At 38.1% G+C, this 20,298-nt stretch overlaps 1 protein-coding gene across 2 annotated transcripts in view; it reads left to right on the forward strand.

The window, feature by feature from the left end:
* CRYBG3 (crystallin beta-gamma domain containing 3) overlaps nt 1-20,298 on the forward strand; it is a 105,889-nt gene that overhangs the window by 64,465 nt on the left and 21,126 nt on the right. For both annotated transcript variants that reach the window (XM_036070277.2, XM_078061887.1), the window contains exons 12-17: nt 242-368; nt 7,017-7,159; nt 7,273-7,399; nt 8,303-8,335; nt 13,839-13,948; nt 18,018-18,144. In XM_036070277.2, coding sequence (XP_035926170.2) covers nt 242-368; nt 7,017-7,159; nt 7,273-7,399; nt 8,303-8,335; nt 13,839-13,948; nt 18,018-18,144 — 667 coding nt within the window. The remainder of the gene's footprint in view (nt 1-241; nt 369-7,016; nt 7,160-7,272; nt 7,400-8,302; nt 8,336-13,838; nt 13,949-18,017; nt 18,145-20,298) is intronic.

Genomic DNA, 20,298 nt, shown 5'->3' on the forward strand with positions numbered 1-20,298 from the left:
GTGAGCATTGCTCTATTGCAATCCTGTAACAGTTAACCTTTTGTTGGGAAGAGCCTCCAAATTATAAAAGCTATTGATCCATGAAGCATAAAACATCTGTCTGTCTTTATAAATGGTAACAAAACAAATGTGTTGCTTTTTTAAAATGTGGTGGTATACAACTAGGTGCTTTATCATGATTTTCTCTTTTTTTTTAATTAATCTTATTAATGGCTCAATTGGATGTCCTTTGTATTTCTAGGTGGGTTGCCTATGAAAAAGAACATTTTAAAGGCCAGCAATTCTTGCTTGAAGAAGGAGATTTTGAAGACAGTAATGCCTGTGGGGCATTAAGTGGCCCCATCTTGTCTTTCCGATTCTTACAAGCTGTGAGTTAGCATCGTTATTCTTAATTTTCAATTGGTTTTCTACGCATGAAAATCAGACATGAGTTGTGATAGAACATGAGGTTATAAAATGTTTGGAATACCTGAAAGCATTATGCTGAACTGCTTATGTGGTTTTTCTGCTTTTCTTAATGGCTAAGATGATTATAGAATACTTGGGTTAACTTTTCATCCGTCAGTTCCATAAGTATTTGTTGATCGCCTGCTTCGTGAGCTGGATTGTATCAGATGTTGGTGATACAGTGGCCAGAGTCTCCGTCCTTGCCTTTCAGAGCTGGCGGTCTGATAGGGAAAATAGTACTTTTATAAATGCTTGATAATGTTTGACTATGATTGGATTAGGCACAAAGTACTCACCAGAGAAAGGTCAATTGCTCCCACTTGGAAAAGAGAGGAAAAGATAACAGTTGAACAAAATTTCAGGTTCAAGAGTTGGCCAAATGGAAAGGTTCCAGGACGGACTGAAGGGGAAAGGTGTAGGTGCTGTTTTAGCAAGAGATTAACATATGAAAAGGCAAGGATGTGAACCAGTGGTTCTCAGCTGGAGGTGACTTTACCTCTCTGCATTTAGCAGTGTCAGGAGACATTTTGGATTGCTGTGACTTGGGCGGGAGGGGGAGGGGAGTTGTGATATTGACATCTAGTGGGTAGAGGCCAGGGATACTGCCAAACCTCCACAACTCACAGGACAGCCTTCTCACAAGATGTCATTAGGTCCAGGGGCGCCTGGATAGTGCAGTCGGTTAAGCGTCCAACTCTTGGTTTCTTTCGGCTCAGGTCGTGATCTCAGGGTCATGAGATCGAGCCCCACATCAGGCTCTGCACTGAGCACAGCAGAGTCGGCTTGAGAGTCTCTCTCCTTCTCCCTCTGCTTCTCCTGCTTGTGCGCACACATGCTCTCTCTCTAAAAATAAATAAATAAATCTTAAAAAATAATGTAATCAGGTCCAAAATGTTAATAGTGCAGAGGTTGAGAAACCCTCACATAAGTGAAATTGGTGTGTTTGGGAAATGCAGTTAAGTCAGGATATTAAGCAGAACTTTGGGAAAATGAAACCAAGAGCCAGATGATGAAGGGCCTTTTATGCATATTGAGGAGTTCAGATTTTTTTTCTTGATTTGACCTTGAGCCCCTGATGGATTTTAGGCCTAGTGAGCAAGATTAGATTAGAAGCTTTGGAAGATCTTTTTGGTGACTCTCGAGAAATGGCTGGGGGTGGAGGAGGTAAGTCTGGACATTACAGGACTCCAGGTGGAAGTTGATGAGGTCATCGAGAAGAGGAGATAAATGTTAAGAGAGTTCTGCAGGATATCACTGCTTATCAAATGTTGCTCATTTTCCTGACCAGCTCTAGAGACTTTTTAATGTGTTCAGAGGTACATACTTTCTTAGGATTCAGGATTTACCACTGTAGTCTCTTTCCAGAGTAATCTGTATCCATATGAACTCTATAAACTATCTGGAATGTGTTTCCAAAGCCCTCTTCGAAGGAATTGGTAAGTGAAGAGTGATTAGGGGGCCCATCCAGACTTAGAGTGAGCACAGGTTGGTTGTGTGCTCTGGCCCTTCAGGTTTTTGTCTGTTGGGGCCCTTCACCTGGTCACGCAGGAAGGGCCAGAATGGGAGAAGCAGCACAGGGAACAAGGGAGCATTTTTTTTTTTTTTTTTTTTGGTGAATGATCTTTGTTAGTAAGAAAATGAGTTGGAAACCAATTCTACCTAAAAGACATAACTTTTAAGGTATTTAGTCCACAGTCCTATTATACAAGGGCCACAGGTTTTTTCTCTACCTAGCCATTCCTTACTTGACCACTAAAGGCAAGCAAGACAAAACAAGATAAACCCTCATCTTTTATTTTAGGTCTTCATGACTACATGCATTCAGGGAACTATGGGTCACTCAACAGGTAGAGTTGACATAAGACATCTTTTCCCCATATAGATTCTCCTAGTATCCCTAACCTGGGAAGGAATGAAGCATTACATGTAAGATCTAAGTTGAAATAATATAAAATAAACAAGAGGATAGATAGAAAAACTGCATAATACAATGCAATTTTCTAATGTCCTGGCTTCATTATGCAGAACACTCTGGATCTACTAAGGTCAAATTCTGGACCTGTTCCTTAGGGATAATGTAATCTGTGTCACAGAGTACTTGGAGAAGACAATGGGAAATATGTTTCTAATTCCAAATGAGTCAGGCAGATATATAATGACTTTGAGTTAACTTTTTTTTTTTTAAAAGGAGAGGTCCAGGAAAATATAGGAGTATTTAGACTCCAGGGATTAAAAAAGGAATTTTTATTTCTTGGCTTCCTCAATAAAACTTTCTTGGTATGCTTATTTTTTCTCTGTTTTATACTAGCTTAACTTTTGGATCTGCTTTTATTAAGATTTTCAGTCTTGGGACCTCTTTTCAGATCTTTGAAACCACGTGGTATGCGATGGGAGATCATTATTTCTTCTAAATTAATGGGTATACCAGATCTCCATTGGTGTCTCATATTACTTTGTCCACCAGAGGGTTATAGCACAAGAGCTCCAGGGCAGATCAGATCTGCTGCAGGGTTTTATGGAATTTAAAAACACCCAAATTACTAATCCTTAAAAAGACGTATCTTTGGTCCTGAAGCATCTGCTCATTGGTTTTTTCTGACATTGGGGAGTTCTGTACCAGAGACTATTCTGAGCTATCTAGATTTTCCCTTGGATATAAGTGCTTTAAAAATAGAAAGCAGAGTACAGATTTGAGATCGTTCCATCATTATTCATTCTTAAGCAACAGAGCTCCACTTAAATCTGTGTGACTTTCAAAATTACTTAATTGTGCCTGATAAAGCAGGGATGCTAGTAACCTGGAAACCTCATTGTGCTTACCGTGGACATGACTCTAAGTGCCTGTTGCAGTCATCTCCTGAACAAGGCACTTAGAAGTTTTGGTTTTGGGTTTTGTAGTTTTTTACATGTTTTATATCACACTTCATACATGTGATCCCTAGAGATTTAGCCCCGGGTGACTGGATTTGGCTTAGAGTTAGAGCCCTGCCCAGCAGGGACACCATATTGATGGTAACTAGTCAACTAGATCAGACACTGTGTATTTGGTAGGTTTGAGTGAAAAATGCAGAGGGAGTGAAAACCAGGAGAATGGCTCAGAAAGGTACTTAGAAAAAGATAGAGGGCAAAAGCTGTAAGGCAAGAAAAGCCATGAATAAACAAAAGCAGATGTAAAGGAGAGTGATGCCACTTAAGAGGCTCCCCTCGCCCTCAGCCAGGTCTCTGGGAATAGCAGGCAGAGTAGAAAGGATACAAACTCAAGTCACGTGAGTAAATGTGTTTGTGAAATCGTCTGCTGCCAGCTCTTGTACTTGGCACTGGGTCCTGTGATAGCAGATCCCGCCTTCTCTGCTCACCTCTAGCCTGCCCTGTTGCCAAGCAGCCCCCAGCCTGCTTCCCAGCTTACTCTCCCACAACCCACACGATAGGACTTGTGCAAATCATTGCTCAAGTAAAGTGCATCACATCATAACACAAGTTATTTCTTAATGAAAGGGCACAGACACAGCACACCTGCACATGTCCGTATTTATCTCTCTCTGTCTTTGTCCCGTTTTACTCCAACACATCGTAATGACCCTTGGCATTTCAGCTTATCCTCGCTCCCCTATTCCTGCAGCCCTCATGGGGAGTAGAGAACAGTTGTAGGGGCCGAAGAAGTAAAAACAGATGGAGCATTCCGGAGTCACCAGAGTAGGGGAGGGGAGAGGTCCATATAATTTTGTGAGAACTGCTGAAGACCCTCCCGTTGCAGTTGGGCCTGACGGATAGTGGCTGTTGACAGCGGCTCCTGCCCAGGACCCAGACAGGGCCCCTTCAGCTCACCATCACGTTGTATCCTCACAACCACCTTGAGCTAGTTATGTACTTTCATGTGACAAGGAACAGGCATGTTCAGGTTCTTCAGGTGATGGAAGTTTATGTTGTCAGGACAACCAGGTTTGCTGGTGTGGCACCCAGGCTGTAAACGTATTTCATTAGGAAGGCTTACCCTGGGGACTTTAAGGCAAATCACTCATGGGCTATTAAAGCCTTGACTGAAGTGATTTATATATTTATATTTACATACATTTATATCTGCAAAATAGGTCTATGTCAAAATATAGATATGTGTGTGCATACATATGTATATATGTGCACATGTGTATGCATATATATTATGTGTATATATGTAAAATCAGGCTTTAAGGGAGCTCAATAATGATAGAAAGTACAAGTGTTTTGAGAATAAAGTGTTATGTTAATAGAAGGATGGATGGTGACAATGAGGTAAAAAATTCACCCAGCCCTCATTTTTTTCTTTAAGAACCATGTGAAAGGTAATGAAGGTAACACATATCCTCAGGTTCCAAAGGTTTGCTGTCAAGGAGAAATTAAAAATATAATTATGGGTTATGAATTATAATAAAGATCTCAGGTAAAAATCCTTTTTCATCTTTTATCCTAAAGTCTCAAATGAAATTTGATCCAGTTATATGAACACTTTTTAAATCCTTCGAAGCTGACAAGTACGTAGTAAATGAGAAAATTATTTTAAGTGTATTTTCCCTCTTCTTATGGATGCTTTGGTTTTTGTTTTTGACACTGTTTTGCTTGTTCATATAAAATGAATGTTTATCCTAGAAATCTCCTTTTCTTAGATTAAATTTATTTTATATATATATACATATATATATTTAAGATTTTATTAATTTGAGAGAAAGAGCACAAGCGAGGGCGAGTGGCAGAGGGAGGGGGAGAAGCAGGCTCTCCACTGAGCAGGGAGCCTGATGTGGGCAGACGCTTAACCAACTGAGCCACCCAGGTGCCCCAAATTTATGATATTTTTAAAGGGGGGAGAAAATTGATATTGTTGAGACTTACAGAAGTTGATAACATTTTCCATAAGTCTAAAACTTACTTACAAACAACAAAGTAGTAGGGACAGAGGAAGAGATTTTTTTTTGATTTTTTTTTTTTTTTTTTAAGATTTTATTTGAGAGAGAGATACAGCACAAGTCAGGAAGGGCAGAGGGAGAGGGAGAAACAGGCTTCCCACTTAGCAGGAAGCCCAAAAAGGGGGCTCCATCCCAGGACTCTGAGATCACGACCTGAGCTGAAATCAGATGCTTAACCAACTGAGCTACCCAGGCGCCCATGCTGCTTTTTTAAAAAATATATGTATTCTGTGTTCTCCAATTAAAAAGTCTATTATAAAGAGTTGAAAAAATGTAGGTTAAAATTGTCCAACTTCCCTGGATCCAAAGATAACTACTCTTGGGTTTTTTTCCTAGTAGTCTTCTTTTATGACATGTTGGGTTTTTTGTTTTTTTGGTTTTTGGTGTTTTTTTTGCATGCTTATGACCTTACCAGGTTTATAAGTTTGAGTTTTTGTCCTGTTCTTTCATCTTATCTGACAGTGATTAAGAGCTTAGGGTAGATAAGTAGATAAATTTGGACTCAAATTCAATCTCTGCCCCTCAGTAGCTGTGTTAACCTCAGACAAATTACTCCCTTTCCTTAGCTGGAAAATAAGAATGATAGTAATATAATCTCATGTGGTAGTTCTTTTGGAAATAGGCACATGAAGCTCCTGGTCAGTAGTATCGAATGTACTGTTAGCTTCTTCTTAATTATATTCCATCAAGGGGTAGGTAAGATGCATAAAGGTTTATGTTTATACATCGTTTGGGCATTTACACTGTTTACAGCTTTTCAGTATTATAAAAAAATGCATCTTTGCATATAAATTGCCCATCATTTAGTTTTAGGAAATTTTTTCTAGTTCTTAAAAAAAGAATTTCAACAGTATCAGAGTTAATATCAGTCTTTTAAAATGTATTTCTAAATTATTTTCTAAAATAGCTATCCAGTTTATATTTCAACCCAGCAATGTTCTCAGACAAAACTGGATTTTTAGATTCTTCTTGTTTTAAAAAGTGAAATTGTATCTAATGGTTTTAATTTGAATTTCTTTATTTTTGCTGGTGAAATCGGACATTTGCTTATTTGTTTGTAATGCCTATCATTTTTGTGAATTGTGTCTTTTGCTGACTTATCAACTTGAGTCTTAAATTTTTTCTGGTATTTTTGTTTTAAGTATATTATCTAACTATAAAAATGTTAAAATTTTCCCCTCATTTTATTTTTTTAATCTTTTGTCAAGGAAGTTTCATTTTTTCTTTTACATTTAAGCTTATAAAATCCTCTTCCACAAAATGCCAATCACACATTGTATGTTAACTCTATTTCATGTTGTGGTGTTTACTCTTTAGGCACAAGTGAAACTTTTAGTCCTTTATAATTAGTGTAACATAAATAGCCTGTAAATCCCAGAAATTTACCAACTCTTGATTAATTCGCACTTATATATAAAAATGTTTCCTTGATTAAAGTAAATTCAGACTTTTTTTTTTTCTTTAAACTATTGAAGAGTAGTAACTATTAAAATTGTTTCCAGTTCCATTTAAAATTTTCCCTGGAGTTATTTGTGTGAAATTATCCCAAGTATGTGAAAATTGTGCTAAGATATCGCAGTCTATAAAACAAAAGCCATATGTTTTCCTTACCTTTCCTCTTCCTCTTTTTAGAATTTTATAGAATCTTCTATCACACTGTTTGAATCTGACCTAGAAAGTGGGAAGTTTATTGACATTACAAATCAGGAAATTTCTGACTTGGAAGAAGTCGGCTTTGGCAGTGAAACAAGATCCATTCACGTTAAAAGTGGAGTGTAAGTTGCCTCCCATTCTGAGAACCTTGAGAGGTTCTTTGGTTTTAAAATTGTTGGTTGCTCGATTCTGTATCACCTCTGTTCTTTTTCCCTTTCCCGCCCGCCCCTACTAGATGGGTTGCCTACCAGCAGAAGTTCTTTTGTGGAGAACAGTACATTCTAGAGAAAGGGAAATACAAATGCTTTTTTGACTGGGGAGGATCAAATAATATAATCATGTCAATACGACCTATCCAGCTGGTGAGTTAAGAATGATGACCATAACCAATTCCAGAGCATATAATGGCATACACTTGACTATGTGAAACAGGCTTTTTCAAAGTGAAACTGCTGGATTATGTTATGTGAATATATAGAGAAAATGAAATAGCATGTGTATTTTCTTAGACTGTATAGGGAGCTAGTAGTAGGTGGTATGAGCGCATTAATGAGATGACTGTGATTTGATCACTTCATTCATTTAACAGTATTTATTTCATGCTTCATATGTCAGACACCACTGATCACTGGAGATACAAGATGAGTAAGATTGCCCTGATGGGCCTCGGTCTCTTAGAGGAGACTGACGTGTAGGTGATTGATTGTGGTAAGATTAGTGAGGAGGTGGAGTGTGTAGGCAGTGCTGGGGCAGCCAGTGAAGGAGCACTCAGAGCCTGGGAGTTGGGCACATGACGCTCCTGCATTAAGTGATATCTTAAGGGATAAAAGCACTTTTGCCAGATAATGAAGCGGGGCAGAAAAGGCAATCCTCAAAGAGGTAATAATCTCCTCCTGTGCAAAGTCAAGCAGTTATGAAAGAGTATGGCCAGTGTGGATAATAACAAACACCCCAAGAAGGGTGCCCATGATATAGTGTGGGAAAGGTAAGGGCAGGAAGCTCAGACTCTGTCTTTCTGATGGACTTTGAGGCACATATTTTTTTTTTCCCAGCTACATTACTCAAAATGAATTAGTAAGTATTAAATACTAAAATTATTATAAAATAATCCCGTAAGTTATTTGAGGGTCATAACCAATTCAAGAAATCTAGTAAATTAGACCTTTTTTTTTTTCCATTTTTCAAATGGTATTTTCAAAACTTTCAAAAAGACAACTAAGATTATATGATTACAATTTTTTGAAATGTTTTAATATATGTTTCAGGAACCACTTGGAATAAATGAGCCTCCACATTTGGTATGTTTCAAAACTTTCTTAACTTACTATTTATCAAAAGCATTTATGCCCTTTGTCTCAATTCTTTCTCTTTCTATCAGATAAATTTCTTATATCTACGAAGCAGGGCAGTTTATATGGTACCTGGTACCTATGGGCAGAAGAGTGCCCACCTCCATTACGGGTTGTATTGGCCTGGACTCGTCACATTTCATTTTGTTTTCTCCCCAAAGACCTTTAGCTCTGACCACTTCGGGGTCATTTTGAACCTCTGCCACTCCTTTCCTATTGCCCGTCCGTTCTTCAATGTCGCATTCTCTTTCAGCACAGCACATTCTACTGTCTTTGGAGGAGCAGACTTAACATAGAGAAATGGCTGTCTGGGCATGCTTATTATGTAAATGTATTTCTAATACCTAAATCAAATATTTCTTGAAAGCACTAGTAAAATTGCAGCCCTGCTTGTTTATTTCTAGTGTGTTAATGATTTGAAGGATTGGGCAATACTCTGGAGCCTAATGTTTATTATCCATTGAGGGCTACAAATTGTGCTTATTTTATGCTTCTAAAAACTCTGTGACGTCAAAATTAATCCCAGTTATTGATGAGAAAACAAAGATTTAGAATTTAAGTGTCATTTCACACAGCTAGAAGTAGCAAAATAGGCCTTTTTTTTAGCATATGACTCCACTCAACTAAACTATTTTCAGGATTTTGCATCAGAGAAAGATATATGATATAATCAGTACAGCCACAGGAGGAAGAGGGGATGAGAGACATTGCTTCTTCTGTCTCATTTTAAATAACAAATTTGGAAAAATTTCTGTCAAAACCCAATTGAGTGATTAATTTTAAATATTTGACATTTGCTGGCTTTAGATAATGCTGAATCTTTTTCTCTGAGTGTGTTTATTTTTCATGTTCATGTCAGTGTTTCTATATTTCAAGTCAGCTTAGTTGTAAGCATGTTTCTGTTCATAGTGTTTTCAGGTTTTCTTATTTTCTGATTAGCTCAGGCCTATTGGGAACATTTCCTTTTTGAATATAATTAAATTGTTATATTTGGAGACACTTCCTGCGAGATCTTTATTTCAAATCTTTGAAAACTCCAACAGTGAACTTTTAAAGCACTTGTACGTGAATCAGTATAACATGAACAATTAAAGGGTTAAGCAGGGATAATTCCAAACTGCACATTTCCTGAGTTTTAAGTGCAGATAAAAGTCACATTCTTTTAAGTTCTGTTTTCTCCCTCCTACATTCCTGTTCTGTTTTTATGGACTTCCTTGTTTGGGGCAGATTGCTTGGAGGATTTTCTTTATAGTATTTCCAGTCCAACTTGGAGAGAGAGGAAGCAGCAGAAAACACGCAGTGAAATCAGCCCCACTTCATATTTCTGGATCTGGCTCAGCCATTGCCTTGTGAAATAAGTGTTTCTGACAGGTGTATGATAGCCAGATAATTAATATGCAGACAAAGCCTCCTTCATTTACCTAGTATCAAAGCTCTTACTATTTTCATTGGACCAAATTTTCGGAATGTTTTGCTTATTTTTACTTAAGGGGGGAAAGAGGATCTTGACTAGCTCTGGTTCCATTCAGTGATTAGAAAGTATTTTCTTCTTCACAAATAGCTGTCATAGTCAGATGGGATAGTTAATCTTCCCTGAGGACTAAGGAGGAAATGACCTCTCAGAGTTCAAGTCAAAGGACGGCTTTGTTGTTGTTGCTTTTTGTTTTTTTATTTTTTTATTTTTTAGTGCTGGTGATTTTAAAGGGAACCTCAAGCAACCTAAGAAGGGAAAAGCCAGAATATGTATGTGTATGGAGATAAATATACATCATGAGCGTTACTCTGATAAATATATCATTTCTGCTGTGTAACCATATTATAATGAGATACGTCTTATTTGAGACACAGAACACCTCCTTTGAGAAGATTCTTGTTTTTCCTATGGCTGAAGACCAGTCACCGAGTCTAACTGCCAACTCAAAATATACAGCATCATTATATAGTTTCATGTACAGCAGCTAGCATTTAATTTTGTTTTTACTATTTTCCCCAAAGAAAACAAAAAATTAACAGAATATGGATTATGTTCATAATGTATCATCTCTTTATCTTAGCAGATCAGATCACTCACTAGATTAAATTTTATAAAAGTGAGTTTAGTTTTCAGGGAGGTTGTAGTCAGGCACGGTGCTCTAGAAATTCTAACCAGTTACGCCCTTTGGTACAACTAAGGACCGTTTTTTCTTCCTAGAATATTTTTCAAATCTATTTGCAAATATTATTAGAAGTTTTGATTTCCTGGAATATTGAGCCTCTCTTTCGTTTTATACATGATTCTAGCTGAAAAAAAAAGCAACTGGATATTTTCTTATATTGGATAATTTGGCTACATTGAATTTAAAGTGGTCACAGGATATTTAACAGTTACCATGTATGGGGGACAGGAAAGTGACAGTTTTAGGCAAATATCAATAAGATTGAAGAGTACTAGAGGAAAACACCTCTTCGTGGTGCTGCAACCAGATCATTTTTATAGAATCCAAAGACCAGAAATAGGAAGAGCTACTTTCCTGAGTAAAGAAAGCCTTCTATGAGTAACCAGGGAAGTAAAATTACTGTGTAGTAAGTATTTGATGTTAGGAGTACATAACACTACAATCTGAGACACTGTGATGTAATAGAAGAATAGAAACTGATAGAAACAAGACTTTTCCTTATTTAACAATGAGGGAGGTCCAAGGGCTGCAGCAAGTCTTGTTTAGGTACAATAGAAAGTTTCTCATAGAAATTAGTGTTGGAATAAAGTTACATTGAGAAAATTATTCTGATATTGTGAAATAAATTGAGTACAACTTATGTGTTTGGTCAGTAATTAAAATTTTGAGTTCTCAGTTTGTCCAATAAAAGACCTATTATATTTATTCATATATATCATAAATGAAAAGTACATAATAAAAAGCATTTCTGTAAAAAGTTCATCATAAAATGGTGATAGTTTCTGTGTGAAACAGTAGTTCAAACAAGTAAGATAATATATGTGAAAAGGCAGTTGGCACTGCAAAACAGTGGTTTTGTGTGTGTGTGTGTGTGTGTGTGTGTGTGTGTGTGTATGTATGTGTGTGTATCCATACAATTCCATTTGCGAGGCTGGTAGAGATTTGAAAGGAAACCAGAATGTGCCTTATCCACCTACCTTTTCCCAGGTCTTAATTTTACCAAGGCACTGTTACTTAATTTCACTAAGAGTAGAAACCATAATTTAATTATTATAATTAATAAGCACAGAATTGGTTTCTATATGGACCACTCTCAGAACATTATTATGAGAATTCTAAGACATTTGTAGGGTAATCAAAATGAGGCATTACTTTTCTGGGATTGATCAAATTTTGGGTGAACCATATGGCACTCTATCTCATTTGGGGAGTAAAAATTTAAAAAGCTCAGGTCAGCATTAAGCCTGATTTTTCAGTTTGGGCAAAGAATTAACCCATCAAATCCAAAAGGTATTTTATGGCAAATGTGTGTGTATTTGTGTGTCTGTGTGAATTTTAATTAATGCTCCTGGGTCTGAAGGCAGACTAAACACTAGAGTTGGTTACTATATATACCATCTGAAAATGCTTAACTTGCATTGTCAGTTGTCTGGATTTCATGGCTTCATGGTGAAATAGTGAAGTATAAACCTTAAGCTCAGCAACATAAAAACAATTAACAAACTGGGTAGATGCAGAATGAACAAGACAGCCGTGACCTCTGTTCTCATGAGGCTTTTCCAACTCTTAATTGTGAATTAAGATATTCGCAGGTAGAAGAAATTACTCTACGTTTTTTGGAAGTAAAATTATGATTTACTTCTCGATCTCCTGTTTAAAAGCCTTTAAGTTAAAACACGTAGTTTGGAAAATGACTAACCAAAATATATGTTCTTATCAAGGAAATGAGGGGCAGTTTCCCTGGACACATAGAATTGCTCTTCTACAAGGAATTGTTTTAGAAGTCTGCCTCATTTTGGACTTCCTTTTTGTTGCTACCCTCTGTATCCACCAGAAGGATCATGGTAGAAACTTGCTGGGTCCTACCTCCTTAAGGCGGGGAGTCCCTTGGTGTTGGAATGCTTCAAATGCAGACTGGTTTCACAATAGCAAGTCAGGTTGTGCCAAGCCATGGTTGGTCCAGGGGAGTTGGTTCTCCCACCTCCCTGATTTTCGCCGGTCTTTGATGTCAGAGCAGAAGGAGATAGTCCACAAGCAGTTCCTCAGAACTCGGAGGCTATCAGCCTCTAAGAGGACTCTTGGGAAGATGAAGGAGGCAAACATCCCCGGCTCAAAGCAGCTTTGTTCTTGATACAGCGCGAGCGAGAGACAGGACAATGCTGCCCAGCACTCAGTATGATGCCTTCTCAGCTACAATGCGGGCCTGTCAGTGCACGGTGAACCTGGGGGCCATGTTATTTCAAGGCTCCAGTGTGTTTTGAAATATTTATAGGGCTCATTAATTCTTTCTTCCCTATTATATAGATCCAAGGCCACTAGAGTTGCAGATTATTGTGTATCTGGTCTGAAGGGAATCACAGTTGAGATTTCATGGATTTTTCAACAAAAAGGACTAAAGTAGAAATGTGGTTGTATATAACTGTAAGCTTTATATTTAGGATATTCTTAACAGTAAAAGGGAGCCCGTTGGCTGACATGCACGACATGGATGTCTTTCTTTGTTCACCATAAATCTTCTGCTACTCTCGTCGTTACCTTCTCTGCCATCTGTTCATGAGCTTCCTCAGGCCCACTTACCTGTGTGTGCTCAGGCTCCCTCCTGCAACCTTTTATTAACTGGGTCAGGGAGACCTGGGAAGAGAAAAGGCTTACCAACCACCCCTCGTACTAACTGAAACTGCCTTCATATTTAGCACTGAATTGCTTCTTTATCTTAAACATGTAGTCTCAGCCCAAGGAATAATTGTTTGATACAATGGGCAGGGACCACATGTTAGTGGAGGAGGGATTCTGATTTAATCTTATATGTAGAATTGTTTTCTGGCCTCTGTGCCCAGAATCTGGTGCAAAAGATGGATGAAAATGGTAAATAAATGGTGACATTTCCGGAAATGGGTAAGGAAACAAAAATGGGAGTTTAAAGAGAATATCATCCTTAAGAAGGATCCATTGGTAATAGATAAAACACTCATATTTTGCTGAATTTTAATTTTTTAAAAGATTTATTTATTTTAGAGAGAGTATGAGCAGGAGGAGTGGCAGAGGGAGAGGGAGAGAAATCCTCAAGCAGAATTCTCAAGCTGAGCATGGAGCCTGATGTGGGGCTTGATCCCATGGCCCTGAAATCACGACCTAAGCTGAAATCAAGAGTTAGACGCTTAACCGACTAAACCACCCGGGCGCCCCAATTTTGCTGAATTTTTTTATAAATACAAGAAATAAAAGGTTTTCATTTACTTTTGTGATAATGTCTAACAGTTGTTTTCTGTTAAATTGTTGTATTATTGTTCTCATAGCTCAAAGCATTCAGTAAACCAGGGTTCCAAGGTGAATGTGTAGATTTTACAGAAGAAATATCTGATTTGACTTCATTCACGCCATGTTCTTTTAAAGTTCTTCGGGGTTGGTAGGTATGCTTGTTGAGTGTTTTCTACTAATGTTTAATAACTAAATTTCCTTTAAATTTGCAGAGGTTTGACTTGTTTTATTTTTTTTGATTCACAGTGAATTAAAAAAAAGTCTTTTAGTCATTGGTCAAGTGCTAATTAGTCTACAGTAATTTTGCCTAGCCTGTATTATGGGCCACCTTGTAATACAGAGAAAAAAATGCTGATTAGCTAACTTTGGGAACATTGTGGCCATTTTATTTTCTCACTGTTATTTTAGATTATTTCCTAAATATTTTGAATGCTTATATTGTATGTTTATTGGATAGCATAATAGAATGCTATATAAGAAGTGGTGTTTTGTCCATAATAGACCTATTACACCTAAATTAAAAAAAATTTGTTTAAAGTATGTATCAATCTCATCTCACAGATGAGGACTCCTGATTTCAAAGTTAGGGTTTCCCATGATCACATACCAAATGTCAGACTCATGATTGCTTTAGTCATTTTTTTAAAAATTTAATTAAATTAATTTTAATAAATTTAAATTAAATCTTATATTCTTTGAGCTGCAGCCATACATTGGGTCTTTTTCAGATGTAAATGAACTATATGTGATTCCCAAGGCTAATACATATTTCCTCAATTTTTTATTGTAAAATATACATAAAATACAGTTTACCATTTTAACCATTTTAAAGTGTACAGTTCAGTGGTAGGTCTATTTCAAGTATCTACCTAATAACTCATCAGAATCTCTCTGTTTATTCCTCAAGATATTTTGGATTCATCAGTTCTCCTTTTCCTCTTGAATCAGTTCTTCTACTTGAAGAACTCCAGTCTCCTGATTAGCTCCACTCCAGTATTATCTTCCTTCCATCTTTTACCACAAACCGGTCATAGCCCAATTATTTGTCCCAAAATACAGTTTACTGTTTTTATTACTCTGCTTTACATCCCCCAGTCATCCTCTCCTGCCCGTCCGATGGAGTTCAGATGCCTCCTTTTCCAGGATTTACCATCAGTCAGTCTTATCTGTCCCACCCATTCCCCATTCTGTCCTTATACTGCCTCCCTCTCTTCCCCTCTTCCCACATTTACTCCGCGGAGTACTTTCTGCCTTACCCTGTAAACCAGGGGTCAGTTGGGAAACCTTTTCTTTCAGGGCCAGGTAGCCTTGCAGGCTCTGTCCCAGCTACTCAGCTCTGCCACTGTGAGCGCAAAAGCAGCCACAACCTCAGTGAGTGGGCGCACCTGTGTTTCAGTGAAACTCTAGTTATGGGCACTGGAATTTGAATCGTATAGCATAGTCACATATCACAGGCGCTTTTAATTTTTTTAAATCATTTAAGCACGTGAAAAGCAGACTTAGCTTGTGATCTGTACAGAAACTGGCAGGGGACAGATGGCCCATAGGCCGTAGCTTGCTAACCCTGCTCTCTCTGAACGGCTCTAAGTTTCAGGGGAAGCTAGCCAGCAGGTGTTTGTTTGGCCTACACTCTATGTTAAAAAATATCCATATTTTGGTTTAGGGTTTTTTCACCTCTTTAAAAAAAACATCAGAAGGTTTTGGGGCACCTGGGTGGCTCAGTCGTTAAGCTTAAAAAATCAGAAGATTTTTTTTTTTTTTTAAAGATTATATTTATTTATTTGACACAGAGAGACACAGCGAGAGAGGAAACACAAGCAGGGGGAGTGAGAGAGGGAGAAGCAGGCTCCTGGCTGAGCAGGGAGCCCGATGCGGGACTCGATCCCAGGACCCTGGGATCATGACCTGAGCTGAAGGCAGACGCTTAACGACTGAGCCACCCAGGCGCCCAAATCAGAAGATTTTAAAACTTCGAGAAGCATTCACCTTTCACAGTAATTAGCTAGTGTGAAGTAAATGGCATATGTGATTCCAATGTACCGTAGGTTACATTCCCACTTGTTTTTTTTTTAACCTGGTACACTACTCACGTACAACACTTGCCTGGCCTCCTACAGGCATGTAAGCTTGTGGCCCCCATTTAATACCAAACCAAGTATATCTTTAAGGGGGTCAGTCCATCCCCATTCCTTCTGTCAACCTTCTTGATTAACCCTAATTCCACCAGTCTTTCCCTCCTAGTTTTTCTGTAGCTCTTACTAGTTTGAACTTCTCTGTGCATGTTGTTATTTTTATACTTTCAAAAAGGATGTGGTTTTTATAATATTAAAACACATAAAATAGGACACTGTAAGTTAGATTATCTGCAACTCTTTAGTGAGAGAGAAGTGTGTACTGGGCACTTGAAATAATTTTGTTACTAGTATTTGGCTCTGAGTTTCTTCTCGACTAAGATGAAAGAAATTATAAGATATATTTTCATGGAAGTACTGAAGGTTTTCTGGAGGAAAGTGTTTTTCCCTGACACTGAAATCTAGGACAAATTAGTCATCTGTTCACTTTATGTAGGGAATATACATTTTATATATGTGTATGTATATATTTTTATATATGTATATATATTTATGTGTAGTTTATTAAACTGCAGTTTAATAAAAGAATACAGGAACTCTGACAGTTGCTTCAGTACCTGGAATATTTGGGAGACCTGGATTTAAGCCCAGTTCCACTACTTCCTAGATACATAACCTTAAATGAATTGGATTACTATCCAAAATCAGTTTTTTCATCTGTAAAGGAGGGATAATAACAGTACCTACCTCAAAGGATTTTTATAAGGACCAAATAAATGATGCATATGAAGGGCTGAAACTCCATGCCTACCATGTTGAGAACGTTTGATAAAATGCCTAATTACATAGCAGATATGACAGTAAATTACAATGTTACAGAGCATCTCTGTGGTGATCCAGAGTTAAGCTGGTTGAGCACAAGTACAGTTCTGGTGGTCTGAGAGTGCGGGGCTAGAACTCATACACACTGGATGGGAAGTAATAATAGCCCCTTCATTTCTCCCTTGGGCTTCTTCTTTTCTTTTTTTTTTTTAAAGATTTTATTTGTTTATTTGATAGAGAGAGACACAGCGAGAGAGAGAACACAGGCAGGGGGAGTGGGAGAGGGAGAAGCAGGCTTCCCGCCGAGCAGGGAGCCCAATGCAGGGCTCGATCCCAGGACCCTGGGATCATGATCTGAGCCGAAGGCAGACGCTTAACGACTGAGCCACCCAGGCGCCCCGGGCTTCTTCTTTTCAAAAAGGCATTTCCTAACCAAACTTCTGATGAGTGATATATTGAAGATAATCACTATCAAAGATTCTAATGGGCATATTTCTTTTTTAAAGAATCACTAGCAGATGTACAGGTGACAGATTTTTATATACTGTTGTGTGATTTTATGAGTCTAGTTTCTGTACTCCCCGACTGACAGCAAGCCCATCATTAAATAAGGATACAAGTGATTGTTTTTCCTAAAAGAACTTCTAATCTGTTCAAGTACTTAATAATCACTATAATCGATCCCAGGGTTTTGTACTTGAAGGCACTACATGAAGCTAATATCGTTAGCCTAAAGCAGATGTCTTGTTTCAGATTTTAGGTCTGTCATTTAACAGTTGAGGAGACCTTGGGCATATCACCTAACCTTTCTAATCCTTAGTTTTGTTGCCTATAAAAAATAAGGATGTGGGGGCGCCTGGGTGGCTCAGTCGTTAAGCGTCTGCCTTCGGCTCAGGTCATGATCTCAGGGTCCTGGGATCGAGCCCCGCATCTGGCTCCCTGCTCAGCGGGAAGCCTGCTTCTCCCTCTCCCACTCTCCCTGCTTGTGTTCCTGCTCTCGCTGTGTCTCTCTCTGTCAAATAAATAAATAAAAATCTTTAAAAAAAAAAAAAATAAAATAAAAAATAAGGATGTGTTTCTACTTCATAGGATTGAGGACACAGTGTAATAATACAGGTTACGTATCTAACCCATGTCTAGCACAGGGTAAGCAGTCAGTAAATGATAGTTGTAGCTGTTTCTTTAAACCAATGCTGAATGTTTGCTGCTGGTCAGCACCATGACTTTTAAGTCCTACTCCTCGCCCAGTTCCCACAGCATGATGATGAGCCCACACTGCCAACTGATGCAATTTGACTGAATGTCTCACTGCTTGTTTTTAAGCTGGCTCCTGTATTACCAAGAGGACACTTCTAATAATCAGTGTGTGTTAGAAGAAGGCCTCTATGCTGACCTTACTTCCTGTGGCTGCCCAACATCGAGAGTTAAATCTCTCAAGCGCATTGACTATGTAAGTATGCATAATTGTAAGACTTTTTCTTGTCTAGTGTAATTACCATGAATGATGTGACATTGGAAGAAGTGATACATGGGTGAATATAAAAATATGAATAATTTATTCATGGACTGTAAAATTGGGATTCACTCATGAAATCCAACCAAAATGTAGACTGATACATATTTTTTTTTTAGGCAAGAATTCAAAACACAGGATGTAGAGACCTGGGCTTAAATCCCAGTTTGATACTTTAACCATTTTGGATGACATTTAATAAAGTTACTCAGTTTCCTCATCTATCAAAAATAATAGTACTTTGTAAGGCCACTGGGATATTGAATGAGATGATGATTATTAAATGCCCAGCACATGGTGAGCACTCCTTGAATATTAGCTACTAATTAACTGTAAATTCTGGCTGTAATTGTAGCAGCTGCTTAATAAAAACAATAGCCCTATCATTTTATTATTCTAGGTAAGTCACACAACTACTTGCTACTCAGGTGTAGAATGTTACTTTAAGGCATGGGTCTTAATATGGCTACTGATACTGATTTCAAATCTTTGTTTGGGGGAACTAGGGATTTCCTGCCTGGTGTGTGCAAAGATACCTGGGTCACCTTGGAGACCCACATTTATAGAGTAAGCAGTTTCTCCTTTCTATCCTATTTACTCAGAAGTTTAAATTGGAGCAAAACAAGATTACTACTTTGCAGCATCAGTTCGGGGCTCCATGTTTATAGGGTCTATGCAGAGGAAGTAATGAGGATCTGGGATATTTTCAAGATGTCTAATTATGATCATTTCTTCGGAGCATTTAGTCAAAGCTGAGGTTTACACAGAGGTGATTTGAAGCCCTGCATAATGGTAGGAGTGACAGACCTTTCAACCAGCGCTGACTCCAGAGATGATGATCATACCCAGAAACTTTGATCCCAACCTAAGCAATGTAGTCTTATTTCACAAGACATTCCTGGAGAGAGTATTCTTGGTATCAGGCTAAGAATAGAGTCTTGGGTGAGGAACAAGAATAGAAACAGTCTGTGGTCTCTCTCAGTGGCCCTTTAGACACCAACTGGCAAAGACTAAGTGGCTACTGATACTTCCTGTCTGTTGGACAAAAACCAGTGGAGAAAAAAAGAATGCGGTCTGGTTAGTCTCTCCCAGGTATTGATAAGGCTGAAAAAGGCATGGACCAGCAGTCCACATTTACTGGGAAAGGAATTCTCTTAGCAATTTTTGTGGTCAAACCAGCAGACAGATACTTATTTGGTATTAACTAAAAGCAAAATATATAGTTCTAAAGATGAAAGTACCATCTTGAAAGGATTTTGCAGGACTCCTATCTAATTCAGCAAGCTAACCAACTAAATTTCTAGGGAGGGCATTTTAGAAACAGTCAGAATTATTGAGTATTACTGTTTTTCTTTGAAGAATTACAATTTTACATTCATGAAGTCAAAAGTGAATAATTAAGAATGAAAACAGAAAAAGTTTTTAAGTTTTACTGTGCAGTTGCATGTCACTGTTTTGGTTCTGTGGAACCCAAGCAGTGAAGTGAAGGTGTCGCTTGGGAAGGACCTGGGAGCTATATATATATAACCTTTTCACTCCAAGAACTGATTAAAGAATATATTCAGATTATGTAAGGACAACACATTTGTCTTCCTAATGCCTTTACATGCAGTGTTTTAAATCTTTGAAAAGTCTTTGTTCAAGATACATTTAGGCAGTAGGTTTGGTTTTGAAATGGAGGGAATGTGAGCTACGGTGGGCTTCCAGCGGAGACACCAAGACTGACCATGAAGAGGCCTTACCAGAGGTAGCATTTTCTTGGTGAAGTCAGCCATGCTTCCCCCTGGTGGCTCTGACACCCTGAGCTGATAGACCTAGGAGACTGATATGTGAACCAGGTCAATACAGTAATCTGTAGTAGGTGGATTCTCATGGCTGGAATGCTTGAGATTTCTGTCCTGAGCATTTTCCTCCCTCTCTAGAAGAACAGGGGAAACGGAATTAGTCCTCAGAAGGTTATTTGTTGAGCATAAGCTCTAGGTAAAATGAAGTTAGATATCTTGAGATTAGTTTACTCAGCTAACATTCCCCACAAAAGAGACTCCTGAGGGTCCCAGTTGTGTGCATTCTCCAAATTCTGTTGTCTTTCCC

This window comes from Halichoerus grypus, chromosome 1, assembly GCF_964656455.1.
Source record: "Halichoerus grypus chromosome 1, mHalGry1.hap1.1, whole genome shotgun sequence".
Lineage (NCBI taxonomy): Eukaryota > Metazoa > Chordata > Mammalia > Carnivora > Phocidae > Halichoerus > Halichoerus grypus.